Source organism: Hypomesus nipponensis, chromosome 4, assembly GCF_054491055.1.
Source record: "Hypomesus nipponensis isolate SF chromosome 4, ASM5449105v1, whole genome shotgun sequence".
Taxonomy (NCBI): Eukaryota; Metazoa; Chordata; class Actinopteri; order Osmeriformes; family Osmeridae; genus Hypomesus; species Hypomesus nipponensis.
In genome coordinates this window covers 9628940-9652842 of record NC_140364.1, presented here as the reverse complement: position 1 = coordinate 9652842, position 23903 = coordinate 9628940, and the positions used below count along the sequence as shown (strand labels likewise).

At 46.0% G+C, this 23903-nt stretch overlaps 1 protein-coding gene across 1 annotated transcript; it reads left to right on the top strand.

The window, feature by feature from the left end:
• The first annotated feature begins 12363 nt into the window (after positions 1-12363).
• Positions 12364-14157, top strand: LOC146295418 (uncharacterized). Its single transcript, XM_084696313.1, has 2 exons — positions 12364-12454; positions 12605-14157. Exons 1-2 carry the CDS (start codon positions 12434-12436, stop codon positions 14096-14098), a joined length of 1515 nt encoding a protein of 504 aa, XP_084552439.1. The 5' UTR covers positions 12364-12433; the 3' UTR covers positions 14099-14157.
• Positions 14158-23903: the final 9746 nt, after the last annotated feature.

Sequence of the window (23903 nt, the reverse complement as noted above, 5' to 3'; positions counted from 1 at the left end):
TTACCGTATCCTACTGTGCTGTGAGTATGTGAGGAACATCCTTGAGCAATACAGTGGAAATTTGAATGCACCAATTTCAGTTATGGTGAAGTAAGTCAAACTACTGTGTCGCGGTACATATTCACTTGGCACGGACTGTACAGTCTCTGTCTGAATTACCACACTTCATATACTCAATCAAGTGTTCAATATGATCCAGTTTGTTTCCTTATTAGAAATGACTTCCTCTCATGTCAGCAAAGTCCAGCATATTCCTGGCACAGCCTCTGTCTTTTCACAGCAAACAGCAGTTGTGGATCTGTGGTAGGAAACACACACATATTTACAGCATCTTAATTAAATTGCGTAATCTCTGATCTGAATTCTCGCTGGAATGTAAACATTGACCTTTTTTCTTTCTTTCTTTTTTTTTTCTACATGAGAAAACAAACCCGCTTTCAAGAGAAGAGAATACAGCCATTCTTTAACCGTTTCCTTCCCAAGTGGGTCTTTCGACCCAACCCCCAGTCTGACTGCATGTGATAATCGCCTAACCAGTGACAGTTAAGCCTGCATGGCTAGCATCAGACCTCGGAGACCTCAGAGCTGCAGCCAATCTGATGGGAACCTGGCCTGTGTTCCTCCTGCTGTCCAAATCCAGCCTACGGAGGGACGCCTATGTCTCAATTCATCGTTTATTCGGCTGCCACTTGACCTTGAACACGTGTTGCAATTCCAAATTATTGCCCGAGCATAAATTCTGGGAAGATATTGTAGCGGGCCCGTCAGGACTGAGAAGTCAAAACTGAGAATTCACGTTTTCAAGAAAAAGAGCAGAGGAAGAGAGAGTTCCATTCAACTCAGTCTTAGTGCCCTAAAAGACTCGTAAGCTACTCATTCAGGCCAGCTTCAATAGCATCACACCCTTAGTATTTACCCCTTCCTTTAACAAGGCAAATGTGCATTAATTACATGGTTGTGCAATCCACTCAGGCCACCAATGTGAGGACACAGCAGTGCTTTAGGCCCTAATCCCTCTTAGTTTGTCATGGCAATGCTGAACTTGAGCCAGCCATCCCATATTAATGGGGCATCTGTGTGGCCCATTTGCAAGTGCTAATGCGGGTCAGGGCCAGGGTATTCTCTGTTTGGGGCCCAGGGGCCAGACCTGTCATATTCCCAGCTCCGACTGACAGACCCTGCATTAGGGCCATTAGAGTCTGTAAGGGCCTCAAAGAGACACCATGCATACACACACATGCAGGCATGGATACACACAAACACACACACACACACACAAAGTTTCCCCTCACTGAGATGACTTCATTTTTCACACTTAGTAAATGAGTAATGAGAATGATGTTGGGTTTGCTTGGATGTGTGTTTATGCTAATCTAGGTGTGTGTGTGTGTTCAGAGGTGGGATAATTGTCTTAATCTACAACTTAATCCATGAAGGTCCTTCAGCTGGGACATGGTCTAATAAGATCAGAGTTTAAACCTACTCACTGACGTCCTTGATGCAACAAATAAAGAGAACACATTTCCCCAGGAAGAAATTCAAAAATGAAAGCCTATGTGCCAAAATAAGTGCACACTCCACTCCTTTTTAAAGAGAGATAACGACTGGAGAAGACAGGAAACACAGCAGACACCCAAACAAATTCACCTTGTTTCAGGTTGTCTCACCATCACCATGGCTAAACGCTTCCCGGAGCTGAGAGGGATCTAGGGAGGGGGGACAGGCCTGGAGCTGAGAGAGATCTAGGGAGGGGGGACAGGCCCGGAGCTGAGAGGGATCTAGGGAGGGGGGACAGGCCCGGAGCTGAGAGGGATCTAGGGAGGGGGGACAGCCCCGGAGCTGAGAGGGATCTAGGGAGGGGGGACAGGCCCGGAGCTGAGAGGGATCTAGGGAGGGGGGACAGGCCTGGAGCTGAGAGGGATCTAGGGAGGGGGGACACGCCTGGAGCTGAGAGAGATCTAGGGAGGGGGGACAGGCCTGGAGCTGAGAGGGATCTAGGGAGGGGGGACAGGCCTGGAGCTGAGAGGGATCTAGGGAGGGGGGACAGGCCTGGAGCTGAGAGAGAGCTGGAGGGAGGGTCTGGTATGTTTAGTCTGTCCCCCAGCACCTTGGACCCACTCCTGCTGTAGCAGATGTCTTGATGGATTCTCCAAACAGCCTGCTGTGGCACATGCCTGCAGGGGTGATGTCATCAGGGTGAGACGGGCTTGAGGAGTGACACCCCTAGGCCATTAGCCTGAGCCGGCTGCCATTCCTCGTTATCCTGCTGCGAGTCTGACGACGAACTCAACACCATTCGCCAGGGGGCACTGGGGTCTGTCCCCTGTCACAGTAGCCTCCTCCATCCCTCCACCCACCCCATCCATGCTAGCATGCAAGAAGTTCAGCACAAGTTTAAAGGAAAGGTACAGAACATTCTTGCCTGTCAATCACATCACAGTGGTCTTTAATATGAACCCTTGATTGAGGATGCGATTTCTTCTTGTCCTAGAGTTGATTGCTCAAATGTGGCACCGTCAAAGCGGGAATGGAAGGTATGAGTAACTGATGGGGGACATGGAAACCTACCAGGACTTTCTGCTGTGAAGATTCAGAAGATCTGGAACTGGGTTGCCAAGACAAATACAGAACAGCAGAAGTGAAAATTAATTTCTCGACATTTTTACATGCCTGATAACACCTTTTGAATATGGCCTAGGGGTATGCTAACATTGAAAAATGGAAGACAAAACATTCATTAATCCAGGAAACAAAAGCTTGTGGTCAGAAAGTTGAAGAAAGATGTGTGGTAAAGACGTGTGGTTCTTAGAAACTTTTGTGATTGAGTACTTATATTCTCTCTCATATATATTTATTACAATTATTGATTAATTATTATTTTCCCAAATTTGAATTCTTGCAGTACATATAATGTCTGGAGGCCCAAGGGAAGAAGTTCCCGCTTTTATATTACAGTCTGGACATGTATAAAGCAATACAGTGATGCTGGTGATGTATGCTACTGTGGTCATTATGTATAATAAGTTTCATCTATACATCAGTCTTTTACAGTGAGAACACAGGGGGAACAGATTTCCCAGGAGGCCAGAGGAAAGTGGTTCCCCCCTCTATGTTACAACAGTCTGTCCATTTTTTAAATCTAAACAGGGATGCTGGGGATGTATGTTACTGTGATGATTGTGTATAACAAGTTTCATGTATACATCAGTGATCTACAGTGAGAACACAGTGGTTCCCCCCTGTATATTACAGTCTGGATACAATTTGCTAATAGGTCAATCGTGGCCACCATTCATGACAAAAACGACTCTGAGACTGAAATATCCTGAGACGATATTCTTAGGGCGTCTGCACCATTCACAAGATCATCCACCCAATCCTTTTGATCAGGTTTGTCACATTGAAGTGTTCTATGTGTAATGTAAGCCTCCATTTATTTTTGCAATCAGCAGGTTGACTGACCCTGTGTAAGCACCAAACTGGTTGGAAGGATCTCCACGTGGTTAAGTCAAGCGGAGACAATCACTGCACTTACCTTCGCTTGTTTAGATCCCCTTGTAGCAGTTAGTTTGTGCAATCTTCCGATCAGCCTTGTGCCCAACAGCAGGCCAGGGTTTTAGCTGCTATCTCCACAAGCAGAAAGAGCGTGGGGGCAGGGCCTAACACAAGCTTGAGGGCAGGGGCTAACACGAGTGTAGGGGCAGGGCCTAACACGAGCGTGGGGGCAGGGGCTAACACGAGTGTGGGGGCAGGGGCTAACACAAGCGTGGGGGCAGGGGCTAACAAGAGATTGATGGCAGGGCCTAACATGAGTTTGAGGGCAGGGCCTAACACGAGCGTGGGGGCAGGGGCTAACACTAGCGTGGGGGCAGGGGCTAACACGAGCGTGGGGGCAGGGGCTAACACGAGCGTGGGGGCAGGGGCTAACACGAGCGTGGGGGCAGGGGCTAACAAGGGCTGTTTACAGAACATCAGTGGACACAGTTTATTCCCTCACACAGCAGCACTTTTAGTTTTGTAGCCTAGACTGATCTTTCTCTCTGTCTTACACTCTCTCTCATGCACACACAGACACACACACACACAAATACACACACACACACACCATCGAATAGAAGTGTGTCTGAAGCTGCATTCAAACAGTCTGGGTCATCTTCAAGAGGACCCATCACATTGTTTTACAATGTCCCCTTTAGATGTGTCACTGTCCCCTTGCCATGTTAGATGGAGTCAAACTTTTGGGTCAGGCTTCATCGTCCCCTGAGAGCTGGCAGACCAAATAGCTGCCACCTGATAAACAACGATGCCCTTTCATGATTTCACGGCACTAGATTAGACACATTCAACGTTTCCATGATCCTTTTCAAGAACCTCATCCCCGTCATTGATACCAGAGGACATCGGGGTTTGATTGGTCTGCCTGTCTGGCTAACGCGCCCAGTCCTGCTGTCTGTTAGTCCTCCTCCATGCTATCAGCCATGTAACCCAATCCTCTGTTGGGAGAAGATAGCATTGCGGCCTCAATTTGCTCGGGCTCATTTAGCAGCGATGCTTGGAACCCCCATTAGACGGCAACCGTGATCTATGCGCCCCAAAGTCGCTGATGAAGTCCCCTTCGTCATCGTCAGTCATCGGATGCGCGGGCCAACCTCATACATCAGACAGACAAGGATGGAGTGATGCCATATCTTCTTACTTTACTCGGCTAATTTTTCCTTTGGCAAGCAATGTCTGTGTTCTTCATCTCCAACCCGACCAGCACGCCGCCATTTGTCATGTTGTATATTCTTCTGTGCTAATGGCCCCTGCTCGACCGAACATGGGAAAGCATCATGACATCATGCCCCTCCTCCCCACCCTTCCAAACACTCAGACCGCTTATGGAATCAACAACACCCACAGGATCACAGTATCAAGTCAGAGTGTGTTTGTGTGTATGTGGAGGAGAACACACACACACACACACACACACACAGCAGTAAATGTGTCCACTTATGGCTCAAAGCCTTTGGCCTATTCCTGCCTCCCAACCATAGCAGGCAGAGTGTAGTTCCCCACAAGCTAACTGTCTCAAACCCCCCAAAATGCCTTGAAGTGGTGTTGAAAACAGGACGTCACACACAGTTAGCAGCAGATAGAGTTCATGTGTGCTCCTCGACCTCACAGTGTCTTGCTCCTCTTAGCTCTCTTGGCAGGGCAGAGCCTGTGTGATGTGAGAAGATGCATGGTGTTCCATCAGTGCAGAGACGTGAACAGGGCCGGGGGCCGGGGGCCAGGGGAGAGTCCTGGTTTACTCTGTCCATCCCTCCCCTCCTCCATCTCCCCTCACATGAAGGATGGAGCTGGAGAGATCTGATAAGCTGAACAAGGCATGGTCTGTCTGGTTCCACCTTAGCCTCTCCACCCAGGCCTACCCACAGGGCCTGTGGGTAGGAACACAAGGTGTTCGGCCAAAAGCAGACAGACATGGGGTTTGTCCATCTTGTCACCATGGTAATCCTTTAATGGAGGGCTTATTGCCAGCAAGCTCAAGAATGTTCACAGTCCACTTCACTGTGTCAGGTAGTGTACAATGTACAGAACTTCATTGTGGTGGAATTAATCTTGCTGAAATCGTATTTGATATATCCACCCAATGTACTCAAATGGGCTTATTTGAAAAAGAAGAAGTATACAAATAGATTAGTTGTAGCCAGAAATCATTTTAAGGAATTCCTGTTTGATATATTATGTTTCCAAAAACTAGGTTTAAATATACTTTAAATGTTTCTGACTGACTACAATATCCAATGCTGTTTTTCATATCCTCCGCTACATTTATTTGAAAAGATTTGGGCAAAGCCATCCAGAGATATTATTGACAAAAAGTTAAAAGAATTAACCTATTATATGAAAAAACAATTATCCTCGTCTTTCTACATCCAAACAAAAGCCACCTGAGGTGTTTACATGATTACAAGCAAAAAGGAGTTTGGGGAAAACCAATTTCAACATAAACACAAGGATGAAATATAGTTCACTGAAACCCCTTTCCTAAGAGAGCTTTCAAACTGAAAAATAACTTAAAAGCAAATTTCAAACACAAACTGACAGGGAGAGAAAGACTTGGTCAGAGAGCCAAACCAATGGGTACTGCGACCCTTCTGGCATCTGTCACGTTTTATGCGCCGAAAAAGTAAATATTTGAAAAAAGGCAACCATGCATGGCAACCAATTCCCGTGGGACCCCTTGCATTAGAGGCATTCTTGTCTTTCATGTTGCCAGACACAAACAGGGGGATGCTGAAACATTTGTGAATCTCATATCCATTTCCATGTGACTCTATATAAGAACTGGGCATCCATCTGCAGTGCTGATTCACCTCCCACCTGCTTTGTTGAACAGCTCATTGAGAAAACATTTGACTTCTGAAGCAACCAAATGGGTCAAGTCTTCATTTGACATTTGTCATAAAACTGGATATACAAATTTTCATATAGTTCAGTAATTCATACTTTTACACCATGATGCCTTCCCTATTCTCAACCCTGCTCCACTGCTTTGTATATGCCTAGCTGAGAAGACATGTAGCGATCAGTATAAAAATAAGACCAATCCTTATTGCCAGTAGGACAGGTGGACCCCTCAGTTCAATGTCGGGCATGTTGACTCGTTAAAATGGCATGCCTTTTAAGGCCTGCACAAGACGACCGAGCCAGGTGAGCCAGCCGGTCAGCCTCCAGCTGAAAGTGTGATCGACCTTCACAGTTCCCCAGGACTGCTCAGTTTCTCTGGCTCGCTTTTCAACTTATCTCTGGACGTTTCATTGGATCATCGGTGTTTGGATTCAGTTGGTGTTTCCTTGAAACCATCTCCAAGGGTAAGCCTGCAAACATGAACTGGGCCAGTGTGTGTGTTTTGTAACAATCATCGTCCCCTCCCCAACACTGTTTTGACGTTTTCCCACATCTCCACGTTCTATTTTGCTTGCCTCACAGGATCTTGAATTGAGAAAGTTGATTGTTTTGCTTTTGTTTTCTCCTGTTCTTCACCCTATCGGCAACCCTTCCTGTACTGAGGCGCCAGAGGTTACGTGAAATAAATGTGTTTGACTTCCAGAGTGTTTCTGCCAAAAACAGTATTACCCTCCTTCTCTGTTTAAAATTGGATGCAGCCAAATACATTCAAACGACGAAACACGGTTTCTTGTGGTATTGGATGGAACCTGCCATATCACAGACCTACATGTGACTTTTGGCCACGTATGATAAACATACTCCTTCCACCACGCTCCAACCCCTGAACACTGTGAACAACACCTGACCCTGACCTATCAAAAAGCCAAAACAGATCGGACTCAAACGGCACATTGTTTCCTCTTAGATGAGAATACTGAAGTGTTAAAGTAACCGTAGATGAAACATTCAATTGCCAAGATCAGTTACACAGGCAGGTCCAAATGTTCTCTCACTCGTATGGCTATCTTTTTGTACAGATGTCAAATGGTGGCCACCCATTGTAGATATGATAGCTTCCTGCTGATATTCTTAGGAGTGCTGCCAAAGCAGAGAGGGTGCCAAAGAAAAATGTTTTCAATGCACAGAGGAGATAGAGCGCAAGCTTATTTTTATGATACGACCTCCATGAAAAAAAACTTCCAGTACACATGACCACATCCTCACACGCACTCGTAAAGCTTTTTGCCAAGGAGCCAACATTTTTTTTTTGGTCTCTCGCTGCAAGGTTAATTCGGTGCTCCCTCAAGTTTCAGGGGGTTAGTGTGGTGGTGTGTAGTGTCAAAGTGTTATACATGTATATTTTATATACATATACAGATGCATATAGTTTAAATTATTACAGTATAATTCACACTGTCTAAAGCACTTCCCTCACCGGACAAAACCTGCTGATTACACAACACACTCTTGACATGAACCTCAGCAAGGATGGAGAGAGGAAGGAGAGGGAAAGGGAGGGAGAAAGAACTTTGGAACATGGACCCTATAGTATTCCAAAACTGTTTCCATGGGGAGAGAAACCAAGTTGCGTTCCTTTAAATGACCTGAATGTGAGAAGGGCCTGTGCAGCATCATGGCGTCAGCATTGGCGACGCCTGCCTCTGATCGGCAACATGATGAGGTCAGGGGAGTGAGTGACATAGCTTAGCGAGGCCCTTAAACACCTCGCAGACACACGGCCATTAGTTGCGTATATTAAAAAACAAACTAATAAAACAGCCAGTTGAACATGTCTCAGCTCATGGCAAGTTATTTGCTATATGGTTCGAGAGGATTTGTTCCAGCAATCACCTGTCAGAAACATTGACTCTGGTATAAACCAGAACTCGCCATCCTCCTACATTTCAAAACCTCAAATACACTTGCAGCCAATTTATTAGGTTAAGTTCTTCGCATACTGATCAAGAGAAAGAATAATAGCCTTGCCTGTCAGAATTGATTTATCAATTCCTTTAATCGGTGTAATTGGTGCTTATACGGCTTCTAATTTGCCCTTTATAATCAATTTCACGTTGAGTAATTAGGTGGAAGATGGAGAACTAGAATAAGCTTGGTCATGCTGTGTAGATGTTTACTGTGACTCTGTCATTTCAGATAAAACCAGAAGTCTACCAATGGTTTACATCACGTCACTTTGTTGTACAGGTCAAGATAACAACACTAAACACAATCAATGAGGTCCTTTCTCCCCCTCTCTCTGTGCCTCCAGGACATACTTGTGAAGGCGCAGCCATTTTTTGGAGTGTCTGTCTACGTACTTGTCACGCACTGCAGTCACTATTAGCGTGTACAAATAAATGGAGACTAATTTGCCGAAGGGAGAGAAAGCGGCAGCACATGGCGCGTGACCTTCTCAACCCCAGAGGGTTTGAGCGGTTTGCCATCCGGGCTGGTTCTGTTTGTTGTTCTTAGCGTTTTAACAGTTTACAGAACCAGAGTCTTGGTTGCGCAGTGCGTTTCCCAGTTTTCACAGATGGGCAAACGTGGGGCACGGCTAGCACACACTCTCCGTCTTCTCCGGCATGTCTTAGCGTCAGCTGCACCATGATCCTCACTGAGTGAAACCCTGGTGTGCTTAGTGAGAACAGCAGACAGAGCCAGGGAGTGCGCATGCCAAACCTATTTCCTCTAAGTTTCAGTAATTACCTTTAGGTTGACATGAAATTGGGTTTTGATGATTTGCTCCTGTATTCAGTGCTGAAAGTGAAGTGAATCAACAGTATGTAAGAATAATTTGTGACAATCACAGCATGGGATACTTTGTTTTCACAGCAGCTTTTTATTATGTGTTTCTCCCTGGTTATGGGGTTATGGGGTTGTTAAAGGAACTGTTGAGGGGTTTACATGTAAATGAACCAAGCTCAGGTATATGGGTGTATCTTTCCATTTTGTAGTTGATTTACACTTGAAATAATGTTGATGAATGCAGAGGTGAAGATGATGCAGGTGAGCTGCAGTAACAACATGATGTTCTTTTAATTATTTTTCCAGACAGACTGTTTCCATTCGTTATACTCTCTTGTGATTCTCTTCGTTGGTTGAAAGCCAGCAAGTTTGATGTAAAACACGTCAATCGCTTTTCTGTGGAAATAGGAAGATTGAGGAAACTCTTAGAAATGCAGCCAGAGACTTGGTTGCGGTTTTTAGCACAATGTTTTGACTTGTTTTCCGCTAGAGGTTTCACCATGCCAAACTTCAGGTTGTGGGTGAGCAAAGATTGAAAAGGAAAGAACAGACATTATCCTTGTTATGATAAATAAAACTAACAGCAAGAATTTCCCAAAAAGTCCCATTATGTTTGTATGTTACTTCTGATGTCGATGGGTGGCTTCAAGGCAGTATTCTTAGAACATATTTAAAATGCATCTTCCATTTGTGCCAAAACATTGTCCACAAATGTAAAAATATGTTCACAGTAAGCAAGTCAAAAGACAGATTGGGGTAAATATAAGGGAGGAAGAGCCATCAATGTCTGGGGACTGTTGCATCATGGGATAACTAAAATGGATGAATCCTTTGAGGAGTCATCACAAGCATTGTTTGTTTTTAAACTAGCACAGGAAGAAGTTGTTCACTGACTGAATTATGACTGTTGGGGTCACAGGTATAGGCTCCTGAAATAGACAGATCATTAAAAGGTCAAAAGAAGTTGAGGCTGACCAGCTTGGGTGTCGATCACTTCCAAACTCGAGTTGGGTTGAAAAACATGTTCCACAGGACTGCTGTAAATGTTTCTGAGAGACAAATACTCTGCGGATAGAGATCTTGTTACTCACCCAGGCCTCAAACCATTGATTACTTAAAGCTTAAGACTATCAGTTTAAACAACGACCCTGTTCAACACTTGTTGTAAGTCTTTCTAATGACCCAATCGTGCCAGACATCTCCACATCCATCTGATCAACAACAACAAAAAACTGCTCATGGACCCTCCAAACCGATAATGCAGAACGGATGTGAGCTGAGGGAAATGTGTATATCATCCACATCATGTCTATCACATCGCACCACGACGGAGATTTCATATCCCTCTGGAAGCCAGCCAGCCTGTCAACGCTACATCCAACCCCCGCTGCTCTTAACATGCATGCAGCTCCCCTCTCCACCCAATCTCCATCCCTCCCCTCCTCCATCCCTCCTCTCCCCCTCGAGGCCTTACACTAAGCACCTTCATATGTCGGGAGCCAGTTGCCAAGAAAGCTCTCAACAGATGGAGTCCGGCCCGGAGCGATGAGCTCCCCAGGGGTGTGGGTCCTGGCTCTGTCTGTCACTGCCACTTTGGAGGCCCTGCCACACCTTGCTCCGTGGCCGAACCCCGGACAGCCGCGTAACAAAAGGAGAGCCACACCTGACTGGCTGACAGAGCATCCTCCTCCAGGCCCCTCTGGATGACTCGTCCAGCCCTGCTTAGGCTCAGCCGACTGCCTGGCAGGGAGACTCTTTGGCACTGCCACTTGCAGGACATCACAGAGGATGATAAATCTGCCCTGCTTCCCTCCCCTGACCCACAATCCGGTTTTGATTACCGTAATGAAATGCTCTTCAGGGGATTACAACACTAAATAGCAATAAATCCAGGGTAGAACATGCTGTCAGGGGAACCGAAAAGGGTTCTAAATGGCGGGAATCCCTCCTGACATGTACCTTCAGAGGTATTCTTGTTTTCCAACAGGGACCCGCGGCTGGGACATACTTTGAATACTCCTCCACTGCTAGACTGCCAAAAAAAGGCTCCTGACCTTTCTTCAAAAACGTGGCTGTGATAGGTGATTTAAAAGAGCATAACCAGAAATAAGGTCTGTCAAAAAGAGACAGACACTTTATACATCCCTCAGTTTCATCTTACAATCTCACATAACAGCTTCTCAATCAGGACTTTCATTAGTGGATATTGGCATGCTTTGTTGAAAACATTGTGCAAGTGGAACAATGTGAACCAATGACTTGAGGCTGAGAGGAATATTTCACAGAACGAGGGGAAAAGCTAAGAATTGTGCAATTATACCATCTCCTGAGGATAGATGTCGGTTCAATCTCCCTCCAGTGGTTGTTTCTGATCAAGACCATTTCTTAGACACTACATGTGTCACTGATCAGTCTCTCACACCTCTGGTTGTCTCTGTGTCATTAACCCTGGTTGACCCAGGTTTGACCACTGCAACAGAGGACGGTGAATCACTCACGCTACTGATAACCCCAACCACAAACCACAGATCAAAGTTGACTGATTCTCTCTATAGACACATCAATATTCTATGTCTGACACAAGAATAAATCAGCTTTATTTGATTCTCGGATTGATGCCATGATGTAGTATTTGGGACCTCTAAACAATCTTGGTTGTTGTGATGGAAGCCTTCCTCACTAATTTCTCCTCCCCAATAGCTTGGTGTAAAATGGGGCCAAGGAGCCATGCAGGAGAATGTGAAGGGCAAACAGATTGAAAGTTATAGGAAGGATACCCATCTGAGTGGTAGCCAAGTGCCAGGCCCTATTAATAACTCTGACAACCAGATTACCAGCTGTGTGCGTGTGAGGGAAAATAAAAACAGGAACTGCAGAACACATACCTCTGCCAGGTGTACGTGTGTGTGTGTGTGTGTGTGTTTGTTAGTGTGTGTGTGTGTGTGTGTTTTTGTGTTTGTGTGTGGGAGAGAACGAGAGAGGGAGACAGAGAGACAGGTGGAGAGAGAGCAAGAGATGTATGATGTCATAATGGGTTCACATAGGACATGGATGGTTTTCTTGGCATAGAAGAGTAGTCATAGCAATGATGCATGATGCTTTATGATGTCATAAAGCAGAGTTCTAATGCATGAAAAGAGGTGATCCTCTAACTCAGAAATTTTGAAATCATTTCTGCATGAGAAACTGATGACATTCAACTGAGAAACTGCAAACATTAGAAACTTCACTTTCAATCTTTTATCAAGATATGAGTAAAAAGCAATCAATGGTAAGTGTTGTGTATACACACAATTAATCCAATGACACAGCAAAACAAATAAGATATAGCACAAAACAAAACATTAAATTAGAATGGTATGATTTTCTACCAGATACATTTTTGGAGGGACTCTAAAGAGAAGTTGCTTGTGTCTTTTAGGCTGTAAAGGAAATGTGGCAGCCACACGAGATGGAGAGTTGGAGAATGTACTTTGACGAAAGGATAGCAATCTTTCAGATGCAAGAAGTGGAAACAATCAAGCAGATACTGAATGAGAATAACCTCAACATCAAACGAGAGGTGAAGACCAGACTCAAGGAGTTCAAACGAGAGTGTAGGCAGGAGCTGGGTGAAGCAGGGCTAGATGAGGACTGGAGGAAGTCCAGAGAATGGATGAAGAGAGAGGAGGAGGTGGAGACAAAGCATTGTTTGAGAGAGGAGCTGAAGAAAGAGTTTGAGGAGAGGGAGAGAAAACTGAGAGAGAAAGAGAGGAGGGTGGAGTCTTCGGAGCGGGAGGTGGTTGGGCTGCTTGGACAGGCCAAGATACAGGTGGAGTTGATGAACAACAAACTGGAGCAACTGGACAGGGACAAAAGAGAAATGGTGGAGAAGAGGAAAAAAGAGATGGATGAAAAGATGGAAAAGGAGATGGCAGAGATCATGGAAAAGGAGGTGATCAAGAAGATGGAAAAGGAGAGGGCAGAGAATATGAAGAAAGAGATGGAAAAGAAAATGGAAAAAGAGATGGCAGAGAAAATGGAAAAAGAGTTTACCAAAAAGTTGGAAAAGGAAAGGGCAGAGAAGATGGAGATGGAGAAAGAGATGGCAAAGGAAATGGCGAAAGAGATTATCAAAATTGAAAAAACTATGGCCGACAAAAGGACAAAAGAGATCGCCAAGATAGAAAAAGAGATGGCAGAGAAAATGGCAGAAGAGATTGCCAAGATAGAAAAAGAGACGGCAGAGAAAATGGCAAAAGAGATTGCCAAGATAGAAAAAGAGACGGCAGAGAAAATGGCAAAAGAAGTACAGTATCGAGAAGCGGAAATCAAGAAAAAGATGGAGAAAGAGATGTCTGAGAAGCTCGCTGAGCAAAGAGAAAAAGTGGAGAAGGAGAGAAAGAGGATGAAGGACGCCATTGAGCAACAGAGCCAGAGCCTGAGGCGGGAGATGGACGAGGGGGTTATTGAGATGATGAAGGAAGTGAGAGAAGAAATGTCAAGAATGAAGAAAAAGGTGCAAGAACAGGCCTCATGTACCAGGCACCTGGACATCGACGACGAGAACGCCTCGGACCTCATCAGAATCGCCGACAGAGAGGCTCGTCATAGGAGAATAAGAGGAAATCCACCAAGGATCAACTCCAAGGTACTCATGAGAGGACAAAAGGGTGGAGAGATCGAGACGGAGAACTTCTCCAGCAGGACTGTCTGCAGACGCAGCAGAGAGGAAGAAGACAGAGCCATACGGGCAGAGATGAAGGCTGAACTCATGGGAACAGACTGCCCCTCTTCATCGTTCACCTCCAGTTTTGAGTTGGAGTCTACCGCCAGGCCTTCATTTGAAACCTCCAAAAAACCCAGGAGCTGGAAAAGATTCTTCTGCAGAAAGAAGAGCGGTGTGTCAGAGGCACCATCATCGAGGCATTACTAAAGAAAAACAATTTTGAATTATTATTTTTTCATCTCATGATACAAAACAAATTACAAAAAATACAGCATGCATTTCGTTAATAAAATGTTTCATTAGAAACGATTTTGTTGCATGTGGCATTCTTCTTCATTATTTATGGCCAAGAGTGTTATTATTGTCTTTTATTTCACATTCTTGGTGAGACAAGCTTTTCATAATCATTCAAAGACTCATATTAGACTGAGACAAGTAGCATCTGTAAGCTAGATATGGAAACAAAGTCACAGAGACATGGCTACAAGAGGTCAACAAACTTGGTAACACCAGCACCAACAAACAAACACCAAGACAGCGATGGAGTCTCTTAGCCGGGCTCTTCCTGGACGTTTACATCTTTTGCAGGGGGATACAAACAGCATTTTCCATAAAGTATTTAGTCTGGTCGTTTTTCATACCGAGTCAGATTTAGAAGATAGAGAGACCAAGAAAGACCAAGCGAAAGAGACTCTGCGTGACAGGGTTCAGGTTGGACACTGGGTGGGGTGTTGGTGTTGCTTATCTCTCCACTCGTTCTCAATCTTCCTCAGCAGAGGGTAGGAAGGCTGTGAGACGTACTGCTGAGCGATGAGGGGGTGTGTGGGAGGTGGGGCAGTGTCCTGTGTGTGTCTTCATGTGAAGGCTGGGACCGTTCGAAATCCCAGACATGCTCAAGACATGAGCAATTCCTATCAGAGTCCACTTAACCTTTAACAACATAAAAAACGGATCTAGCCTTAATGCAGAGTGATGTGTGGACACTGATGAACACCAGTCTGGTGTTGAGGTATGTTAGGTATTGATAGTGACACTTTTACTGTAACTCCAGACCACATAGAAGACCAGGGTATTACTGGTTTGGAGGTATATTAACACTTCTTCACATAGCTTTTACCTTAGAAGCCATGTAAAGGTGCAACTCACTAGCTTGCAGCGCTGGGGCTAACACCTTCTTGTAAAGTCACTACAGCTTCCCTGTCAGTCTCTAATACCAGATAAACACTCCATGATGAAATCCAATGTGTGCCTGGATACAGAACCGGGGTGCAGCAGCCAACTATTTGATCTTTGGCAGGGTGGATATAGAGCAAGGCACCGCACTACAGAGACAAGGGTATCAGCTCCTTCAGCAGGCATTGCTGACATGGGTCTACTGTGTGTGTGTGTGTGTGTGTTTGTGTGTGTGGGGGTGTGTGGGTGTGTGTGTGTGGGTGCGTGACTGTACTGGGAGTAAAGAAGAGGGAGCACGGCTGAGCGTGAGAAAGAGCGAAACATGGAAGAGAGCTTGCCTGTGTGTTTATTTATGTGTGTGTGTGAGCATGTGTGCGTTTGTGTCGAGTGCGTATGCATCGACAGCTACGCATCTATACCCACGAAGAGGGGAGGGTACTGTCGAGGCGGTGTCACCAAAGGGCTGAGAGATTAGACTGACTGCATCGCCTTGACTCGCAAAGGTTAATACCAATAGGGAGCTTGTGCTCTATTAATTGTGAGAGTGTCCTATCTGCTGAAAGGTGTTGGATGAGAGCGTGGCAGGGCTCTTTTTTCAACCTGGCACAGACCCCTTTCTCTGACATGCTCTATTTTTACATCCTGACAGCTGTGTACAGTAGAGGCAAAACGGAACCCTTTTGGACAGAGACAGACTCTCCACATGCCAAGCCAATCCAGTTCAACCCCAGGTGACACAATGGAAATTATCCTCAAATGTTCAAATATTGATGTAGTCCTTGTTTAATGCCTCATATATCACCCAGACGTGTGGACCTCCTCCGGGCTGTCATTAGGGTGGATGGCGCCCGTGGGATAGTCCTCGTTCCTCATTGGTCGAAACAGAACAGAGCTCACGGCCACGCTAGCGCACTGATGAGATGGGCGTCCCCCCGCCTTCCAAATACGCTTCAATGACCAATTGATAGTAATTAATGTGAGACCTTTGAGTAAATAGACCACCTCATGTGGACGCAAGGATATGAGATGTCTTCATCTTATCTGTATTTTGATGTCATCTTATCCACAGCTGCAATGCATTATGGTCAATTGGTTGTACAAGCTTTAAGGTGGTGCCACACTCCACTGGGTCACATAGTGTTTGTGTTGGCGAGGGGGAGCACACAACTGTCTTTCTGACATCTCTAATAGGAGAGAGACTAATAAAACGAGCCATTAGGGCTAGGCAATGTTAACCATGTGAAGGGGTTCTTACGAAGCAGGTCCCACTATGACAGCAAAGGGTATAACCACACTATTACCAGGATAGAGTGTGTATCTGTAATCATGAGTAAAATGTGATTCTTCTGACGCGAGATCCCCAGGGTGGTTTAAAAAATCTGACCTCCAGTTTGTGGTTTGGTCCCAAAAGCTGCTTTGACTCAATGTTTTTTTTCTTCTCTTGTTGAGCGTATTATTGGGTCTCTCCTGGACATCCTGCGTGAGCTTGGAGAGATGGCATCTGTGGCAAAGTGGTATTTTTACCTCAGTCATGAATGGAGTCATTGTGTTACTGCCTCTAACCTGGACTGTCACCTCAGAGAGCAAGCTGTTATCTGAAAACGGACTGAAGTGGCTCCCAGTCTCATCACAGACTTGTCTAGAAAATATCAATGTACATATTTTTCAATGTCTGAAATGTAAAGGTGACTAACCAATGAGCAAACGTTATGGCAATCTTTACTGGACAGTTTGGAATTTTGAACCAATTGAGTTAAAAGGAGTTTTAAATTACACTGCAATTAATGCGGTTTGGTTTTGAAATTGGAGGGTAATGGAATGATGGTTTGATTAGGATATGAGAGGTTTCCTTTCTCTGAGCTGAGAGGTTTACAGAGTTCCAGACTCAGTAGAATTTAGACAGCCTACACTTTGAAGCTTTGTCCCAGCCTTGCCATGTAGCAAGGGTTGAATGAGCACCTTAACCTGAACTGTGTTGAGAATGTGTGGTCCTAACCAGCTATCACTTTACTGGGGCCAGCAGGACCATGCAGGTGGTGTTTAAAGCAACACGCAACATCTAGTTTTCGTCTCTATGCAGATTCACCCTACTCAGGGATTTAAACACAGTGCATTAAGTTCTCTCTTTAAACTTTTAGTCTTTGTCAGTGTTTCAGGAGGCCTCGCTAGATGAAATGTAGTTTCAATACAGGCTGTGGTTAACAAGTGAAGGGCAAAACTCAACTTTAGAACATACCACAGGCCCAAACACAAAAGAAGCTGACAACAGTGAAAGCTTGAATCTAAAATAATTTTGACAGAATATAAATGCATAATATTTAGGCCCGTTGTTAGGCTTTTCACCAAGTGATGACTTGGCAATGTTCCAACAATTGCCTCCTAATTAGGAAATATTTGTATGCAAATCATGTGATTGTCAACAGTTCTGGGTGAGAGTGCTACGAGTTTGTTAAGCATTTAATTAGTTTGACGGAGGATTGTGTGAATATGCCTGAAGGACACCCTATAAATGGTCCTCGTTGAATGGAAATAACATAGCAAGGCTTTCATCGAGGAACAAACGTCAGTTATGCGTTTGTTCAACATTGGCTATTGACCTGAGCCTGCTCCAGGCATCCATCAGCAGTCTCATTTAGATCTCTCAACAGTCAGCACATACGGTAGGCTACTGGAAACTGTTTGGTACGCACTAGCAAACTTTATAAGTGAAAAGATGTGAGCTAATGTACAGTAAAGATATTTCGAACTGGGTTTTTACACAATTTTTTTACAACATTTCATATTTCTCTTCTCATTAATCTTTCTTATTTAACCAACTATGCCTGCAGCTGGGATCAAACACACCACCATCGATCGACAGCTCAAGCACGACCACCACCAGTTACGCCAACGGAAAGCTTGCTGGTCACAGGACCTGTGTGGCCTTCACGGATCTATCAATGTTACAATAGCTATCAAAATATGTGACCTCTTATTTCCAGGTACAGATGTTGACCCGATCTGTGATTGTCTTTTGTATATACACGGCAAGGACAAATAAGTCACCTGAGATGGTTTGATTGGTGTGTCAGACATTTTCAACCATGTAACAGGCAGGTCACATATTCTGACGACTGCTATCAAAATATGTGACCTCTTTTGTCAAGAAACAGACCCACCTCACCCCAAAATGTTACTCTTAAGTCAGACAATAATAGTTATATAAGAGCGTGTTCACATGCTAACACATGGCCCTCTTAAACTGAGCTGTATAGTCCTCTGTTGCTCTTCTGGCCCACAGCTACAGTTATCACCTTTTGGTCAGACTGAGCCTTTCACTAGCAAAGCCCCATGGAGACCTATAGCGATAGCTACCGGTCACAGCAGCCCATTATAGCCATCCTAGAGGGGGACTTAGCTCCCACTCAGCCAATTGACAGGAATGTGCAAGCGGGCAGAGGGGTTCACTGGTTCAACTCGCAGGGGCTCGGTCTCCACTTGAAGCTGGAGGAGGCTCCATTTGCGAAGCGACACATGTAAAGAATGCCTCCAGACAGACTGATAAAGAATGTCCAACTGTCTAACCCTTGTTTGTTCTGTTGTTAACCCCAGTGAGGAGGAATGTCATGTGTCTCTCTCTGTTCCTCCTTCTCTCGCTCTTTTCTCCTTTCTCTCACCCTCCTGTCTTTTCCATGTGTCCCTCTCTTACTACATATGTGTCTCCAACATACCTTTAATCAGAAGCTGCACCCATGCATGCTCTGAGCTCCCATGACCTTCTCGAAAGTTCTTACCTAACAACTATACCATTGTAATGATATTTGGCCAACAATCCTCTTCAGCTGTATCATGTAAGTCATCCTGGACACCATCAATCAAGCCAAAAATCAGACCAAATAACAGGCCAACAGCCAGACCAAAAACTACACCAAAATCCACACCAACATGACAGTAACTAGCCCCTCATGTGTGAAGGATGTCCATCCCAGACAGATTAGTGGTGTGTCAAGATACTGTGAAACACACCAACCAATTGTGCCAGGTTCCTGCCTCAAGGGAACCAGTGGGAGAAACATCAATATGAGCCTAACCATCCCAACCATTAACAGTAACAGTTATAGACAAGGTGAGTGGTCATTATATATTAAGTATAAATGAAGTATTTGAATTTTAAATGTAAGTTACTGCATGAGTTGAACATTGTATCAACCTGTTGTTTGGCTTTTTTTTAAGAGGTTCTAACTACGGTCACCAGACCTTGAACCTACAAGGGCTATTTGATGGCTTTCAAACATTCTCTGTAGTGAGGTACCATTTCCCCTTTGTGAGGAGAGCCAAAAAAAGAAGAATAAAAAGACAGGGGGGGGATGATGTCATGATGTCACGCTCGGTCTGGCCAGACTCTTTATCTCTCCTACACTCTGTCTGCGGGAGAAGGTGGTATGTGTGTGTATATGTTGTGTGTGTATATGTGTGTGTTTGAGGTGGATGTGTGGCTGAAGATAGTAGTAATTCAAACCTGCAGTCTTTTACGAGCCGTCATTCATCAGCGTGGAGACACGCGACCTGGAGAGGTCAGTTGTGTGTGCGTGTGTGTGTGTTTGAGCGTGTGTGTTTGAGCGTTCGTAGGGGAACCAGACGACAGAAAGCAACCCCCAAAGCAGACAGGAGATCCTTCAGGTCAGAATCATGGTCAACACGAGACACGCTCAGTGGGATATTCACCTGGACACACACAAACACACACACACACACACCGGCACCTTCCCCAACACACACAAACGCAAACATCTTACATTTAGTCATTTCAGTAGACGCTCTTATCCAGAGCGACTGACAGTAACACAGGAACATTCACGTAGGGTGAAGTGCCTTGCCCAAGGACACAATGTCATTTGCACGTCCGGGAATCAAACCGGCAACCTTTTGATTACTAGCCCAATTCCCTAACCGCTCAGCCATCTGACTCCCATACCCAACACACCCCACTCCGCTAATGTATCTGACCAGGCTTTCTCTGTGTCCTCTTAGCAAGCTGCTCTAGAGTGCATTCTGCCAATGGAAGGTTTGACTCCCCAATCTGATCCTCCCTGGGCTGGAGAGCTCTGTTGCTGAGATCAAAGGAGGGTGGACACCACCTCCTGAGACTGGACATAAAGAGGTCTGATAGCCAATGGCCCCACAGTGGGAATGGGGGGAGGGAGGCATGAAGGGAGGTATGGATCAGACAGCACTATCTTCACTGACGTGCTGGTGAAACTGCAAAGTCGATGCTCATTTCACGCAAGGGAGGTTTATCAACATCGTTAGTGGAAGAAAAACATGTCTGGCTTTTTGTCATCAGTGGTTTGAGTCTGTAAGTGAATATTCTCCTTTTATCTACATGCAACCAATGTTATGTCAACAGATCCTCCAGGGTCTCTATCACGTGAGGGCCCCGCCTAGATGACCTGTCTATGTCCAGTGTGCGTTGCAGGAATTGGGTTACACCCACATTTTCTGCAGGCTGGCCCACCTACAGTCATATGGAACTGTAAAAGTAGTGGATATAAATCATCATTATGTCATATCTCTTCTTCCCTTCCTCTCTGTCTCTGTCTCTGTCTGTCTGTCTGTCTGTCTCTCTCTCTCTCTCTCTCTCTCTCTCTCTCTCTCTCTCTCTCTCTCTCTCTCTCTCTCTCTCTCTCTCTCTCTCTCTCTCTCTCTCTCTCTCTCTCTCTCTCTCTCTCTCTTATACACTCCCTGCCTCCCTCACTCTGTCTTTCTCCAGATTCACCTTTCTCTCTTCCTGGGAATTCAGTGAATGTTGTACAGACTCAGGCAGGGTTGGAGTATAATGGATAGTTGAGCTGGGAACTGTGCCGGGATAAAATGTTACATTCTGAGACAAGGCAATGAGATATTGATTTATTGATGTGGAGGTAAGGATTCCAAACGGGCCAAAGCCCAACGCTAGGGAACAATTAATATCAGTCAAGCTCTTCAATAACAGTCTGATAGATTCAAAATTGTGTTTTAACAGATAAAGCATTAAGGGGAAAGTTGTGGAGGATTTTTACCTCACAGTGGCTAAACGGTGCAGGCTAAATAACTCTGCCTTCTGTAAGAAGCTGAATATAAAAGCAATACATGTTGTTTTTCCAGGTCACATACATAAATAGATGCCTTTAAGACAGAACAACACAAAACAACTTTTACCATACAAAAGCAAAAAATATTGGAATGTGGATACATTGTTAGAAGTTACACCCAAATAGGTACCCTTAACATCAGCATCACAACACTTGACATTTTGTTTATTTCGTATGGTGACATTTGAATTATGCTACATGTTTTAGGCCTATTTTGTTTGAAAATCCTTCAGCATTTTCTATGATCATTGCCGGACGCAGCACACTACTGCCACCTGATGGAAAAATTATGAAACTATAGCTGAACCTTTTATTATACGTTATACGGTACAACAAGTTACACATTTACTGCATGCTACAAGTCTCGTTTAGCAAGCACACCAGCCTCTGTTACAACAATAAGGCCGTGCCACTCTAAGGCCAGGAAGTCAACACTGCATCAGTGAATGTCATCTCTTCACCTTGTTTTACAAGGGGGTCTAAAATGACCAAAAACCGACTGTGAAAGCTATAAAACGGTCCGGGAGATCCGTGATTGTGAGCGAAGCTGTGTTTATGACACGGGCGCGGGATCACAAGGGGGCCCCAAAGGGCTGTGACACGGTTCAGGGGGAGAGGGGCCAGACCAGTGCAGAGCAGCACAGAGCAGACAGGCAGTCTGGGGAAGGAGCAGTCGCTCATCACCCTGGGCTGGACGTCTGCTGGGACAGGAGGGGAGGGGGACGGGGTGTCTGCTGGGACAGGAGGGGAGGGGGACGGGGTGTCTGCTGGGACAGGAGGGGGACGGGGTGTCTGCTGGGACAGGAGGGGACGGGGTGTCTGCTGGGACAGGAGGGGGACGGGGTGTCTGCTGGGACAGGAGGGGAGGGGGTGTCTGCTGGGACAGGAGGGGGACGGGGTGTCTGCTGGGACAGGAGGGGGACGGGGTGTCTGCTGGGACAGGAGGGGGACGGGGTGTCTGCTGGAACAGGAGGGGGACGGGGTGTCTGCTGGGACAGGAGGGGAGGGGGACGGGGTGTCTGCTGGGACAGGAGGGGAGGGGGACGGGGTGTCTGCGGGGACAGGAGGGGGACGGGGTGTCTGCTGGAACAGGAGAGGAGGGGGACGGGGTGTCTGCTGGAACAGGAGGGGAGGGGGACGGGGTGTCTGCTGGAACAGGAGGGGAGGGGGACGGGGTGTCTGCTGGGACAGGAGGGGGACGGGGTGTCTGCTGGGACAGGAGGGGGACGGGGTGTCTGCTGGAACAGGAGGGGAGGGGGACGGGGTGTCTGCTGGAACAGGAGGGGAGGGGGACGGGGTGTCTGCTGGGACAGGAGGGGGACGGGGTGTCTGCTGGAACAGGAGGGGAGGGGGACGGGGTGTCTGCTGGGACAGGAGGGGGACGGGGTGTCTGCTGGGACAGGAGGGGGACGGGGTGTCTGCTGGGACAGGAGGGGAGGGGGACGGGGTGTGTCCGGCGTGGTCGCTGGAGGGGGGTTGGAGTTTTGAAATCTCCTTTGACCTTCCTCTCCTTTTTCTCCACTTCTCCCTCGCCCCCCCCACCTCTTCCTCTCCCCTTTCAACAAAATGGCAGTTTTCACTTGAACCACTAGATGTCATCACAGTATAGTGACACATCTTTTAAACTCGTTGAACACCTAGGTGTTAGTTCCAACATCTCAACACATACACAGCATCAAGCCATTTACCGAGACCTAACAAATCACATTTCAAAAGTCCCATTGAGCACAGTGTTCTAAAATGGCTACCATTTGCGTACCCTGTATGAAGGTCTGGGGTACATTAAGTTAGGATGAGAGACAAGGAAAATGTCAGCACATGAAAATCTTTATTGTTTCATGCTTTCAAAGCCAAAATCTACAACTTCAGTCCTGAATCACGAGTAGACCTACAATGCAGTTTTAGGTGGCAGAATAAAGTGACCAACTGAAGAGAGCCATGTTATATGGGCTGTTTAGGTAGATCGCAACGCTATAGCAAAGGCCTGCCTCCTTCCCTGACTGACAGATTAATATGATGATGAAAGACCTCAGAAGAAAGCTGATATTTGTCGTAATACCAGTCCAACTGTCAAATTCAGGCTCAGTTTACTATTTATAAATCCACTCTGAAATTCCCCTTCACATTTTCTGTTTATCATCCCAGTCGGGAAAGGGAGGGGGGTCTGGACCGTCTGAGGGGACGTATAAATTTGCGTTCTGCAAATTTCCCAAATTCATCTCTGTTCCCGAAATCTTTATTAGTGCGGGCGGTCGAAACCCTGTGAGCTTTCGCCAGCGGCTAACCCGTCCGCGGAGCGCTCCGCAAATATTTGCGCACGGACACAGCCAAGTTGACTTTAGCGCCGAGTCCTGCGTTCCCAGCGCTCTGATAGGCCGCGGGTGCAAGCTGGGGCTTTGGCCTACACTGTGTGCCTCTTGTCCCCCGTCCTTTGCCAGGTACTGATTCAACACAGGGTTTCAGATCAGAGCGACTGGGCTGCAGACAAACAACCACATGAGAGGGAAAGAGCGGTGATTTTCCTCCCAGACAGACACTGACACAGGTAGTCTACCATCATGGGCTGGCTGCTGAGGTTACGGCTTGAGCTGCCCAGCCGAGATCTGAGGATTCTGGATGGAGGCCAGGTGGGGTGAGAGGAATGGAGAGCAAAATATATCTTCCAAAAGTTTATGGTCAGTCATTTCCATTCATTTCATGCTATATTTTCACCGCAGGGGTGGAAAAGC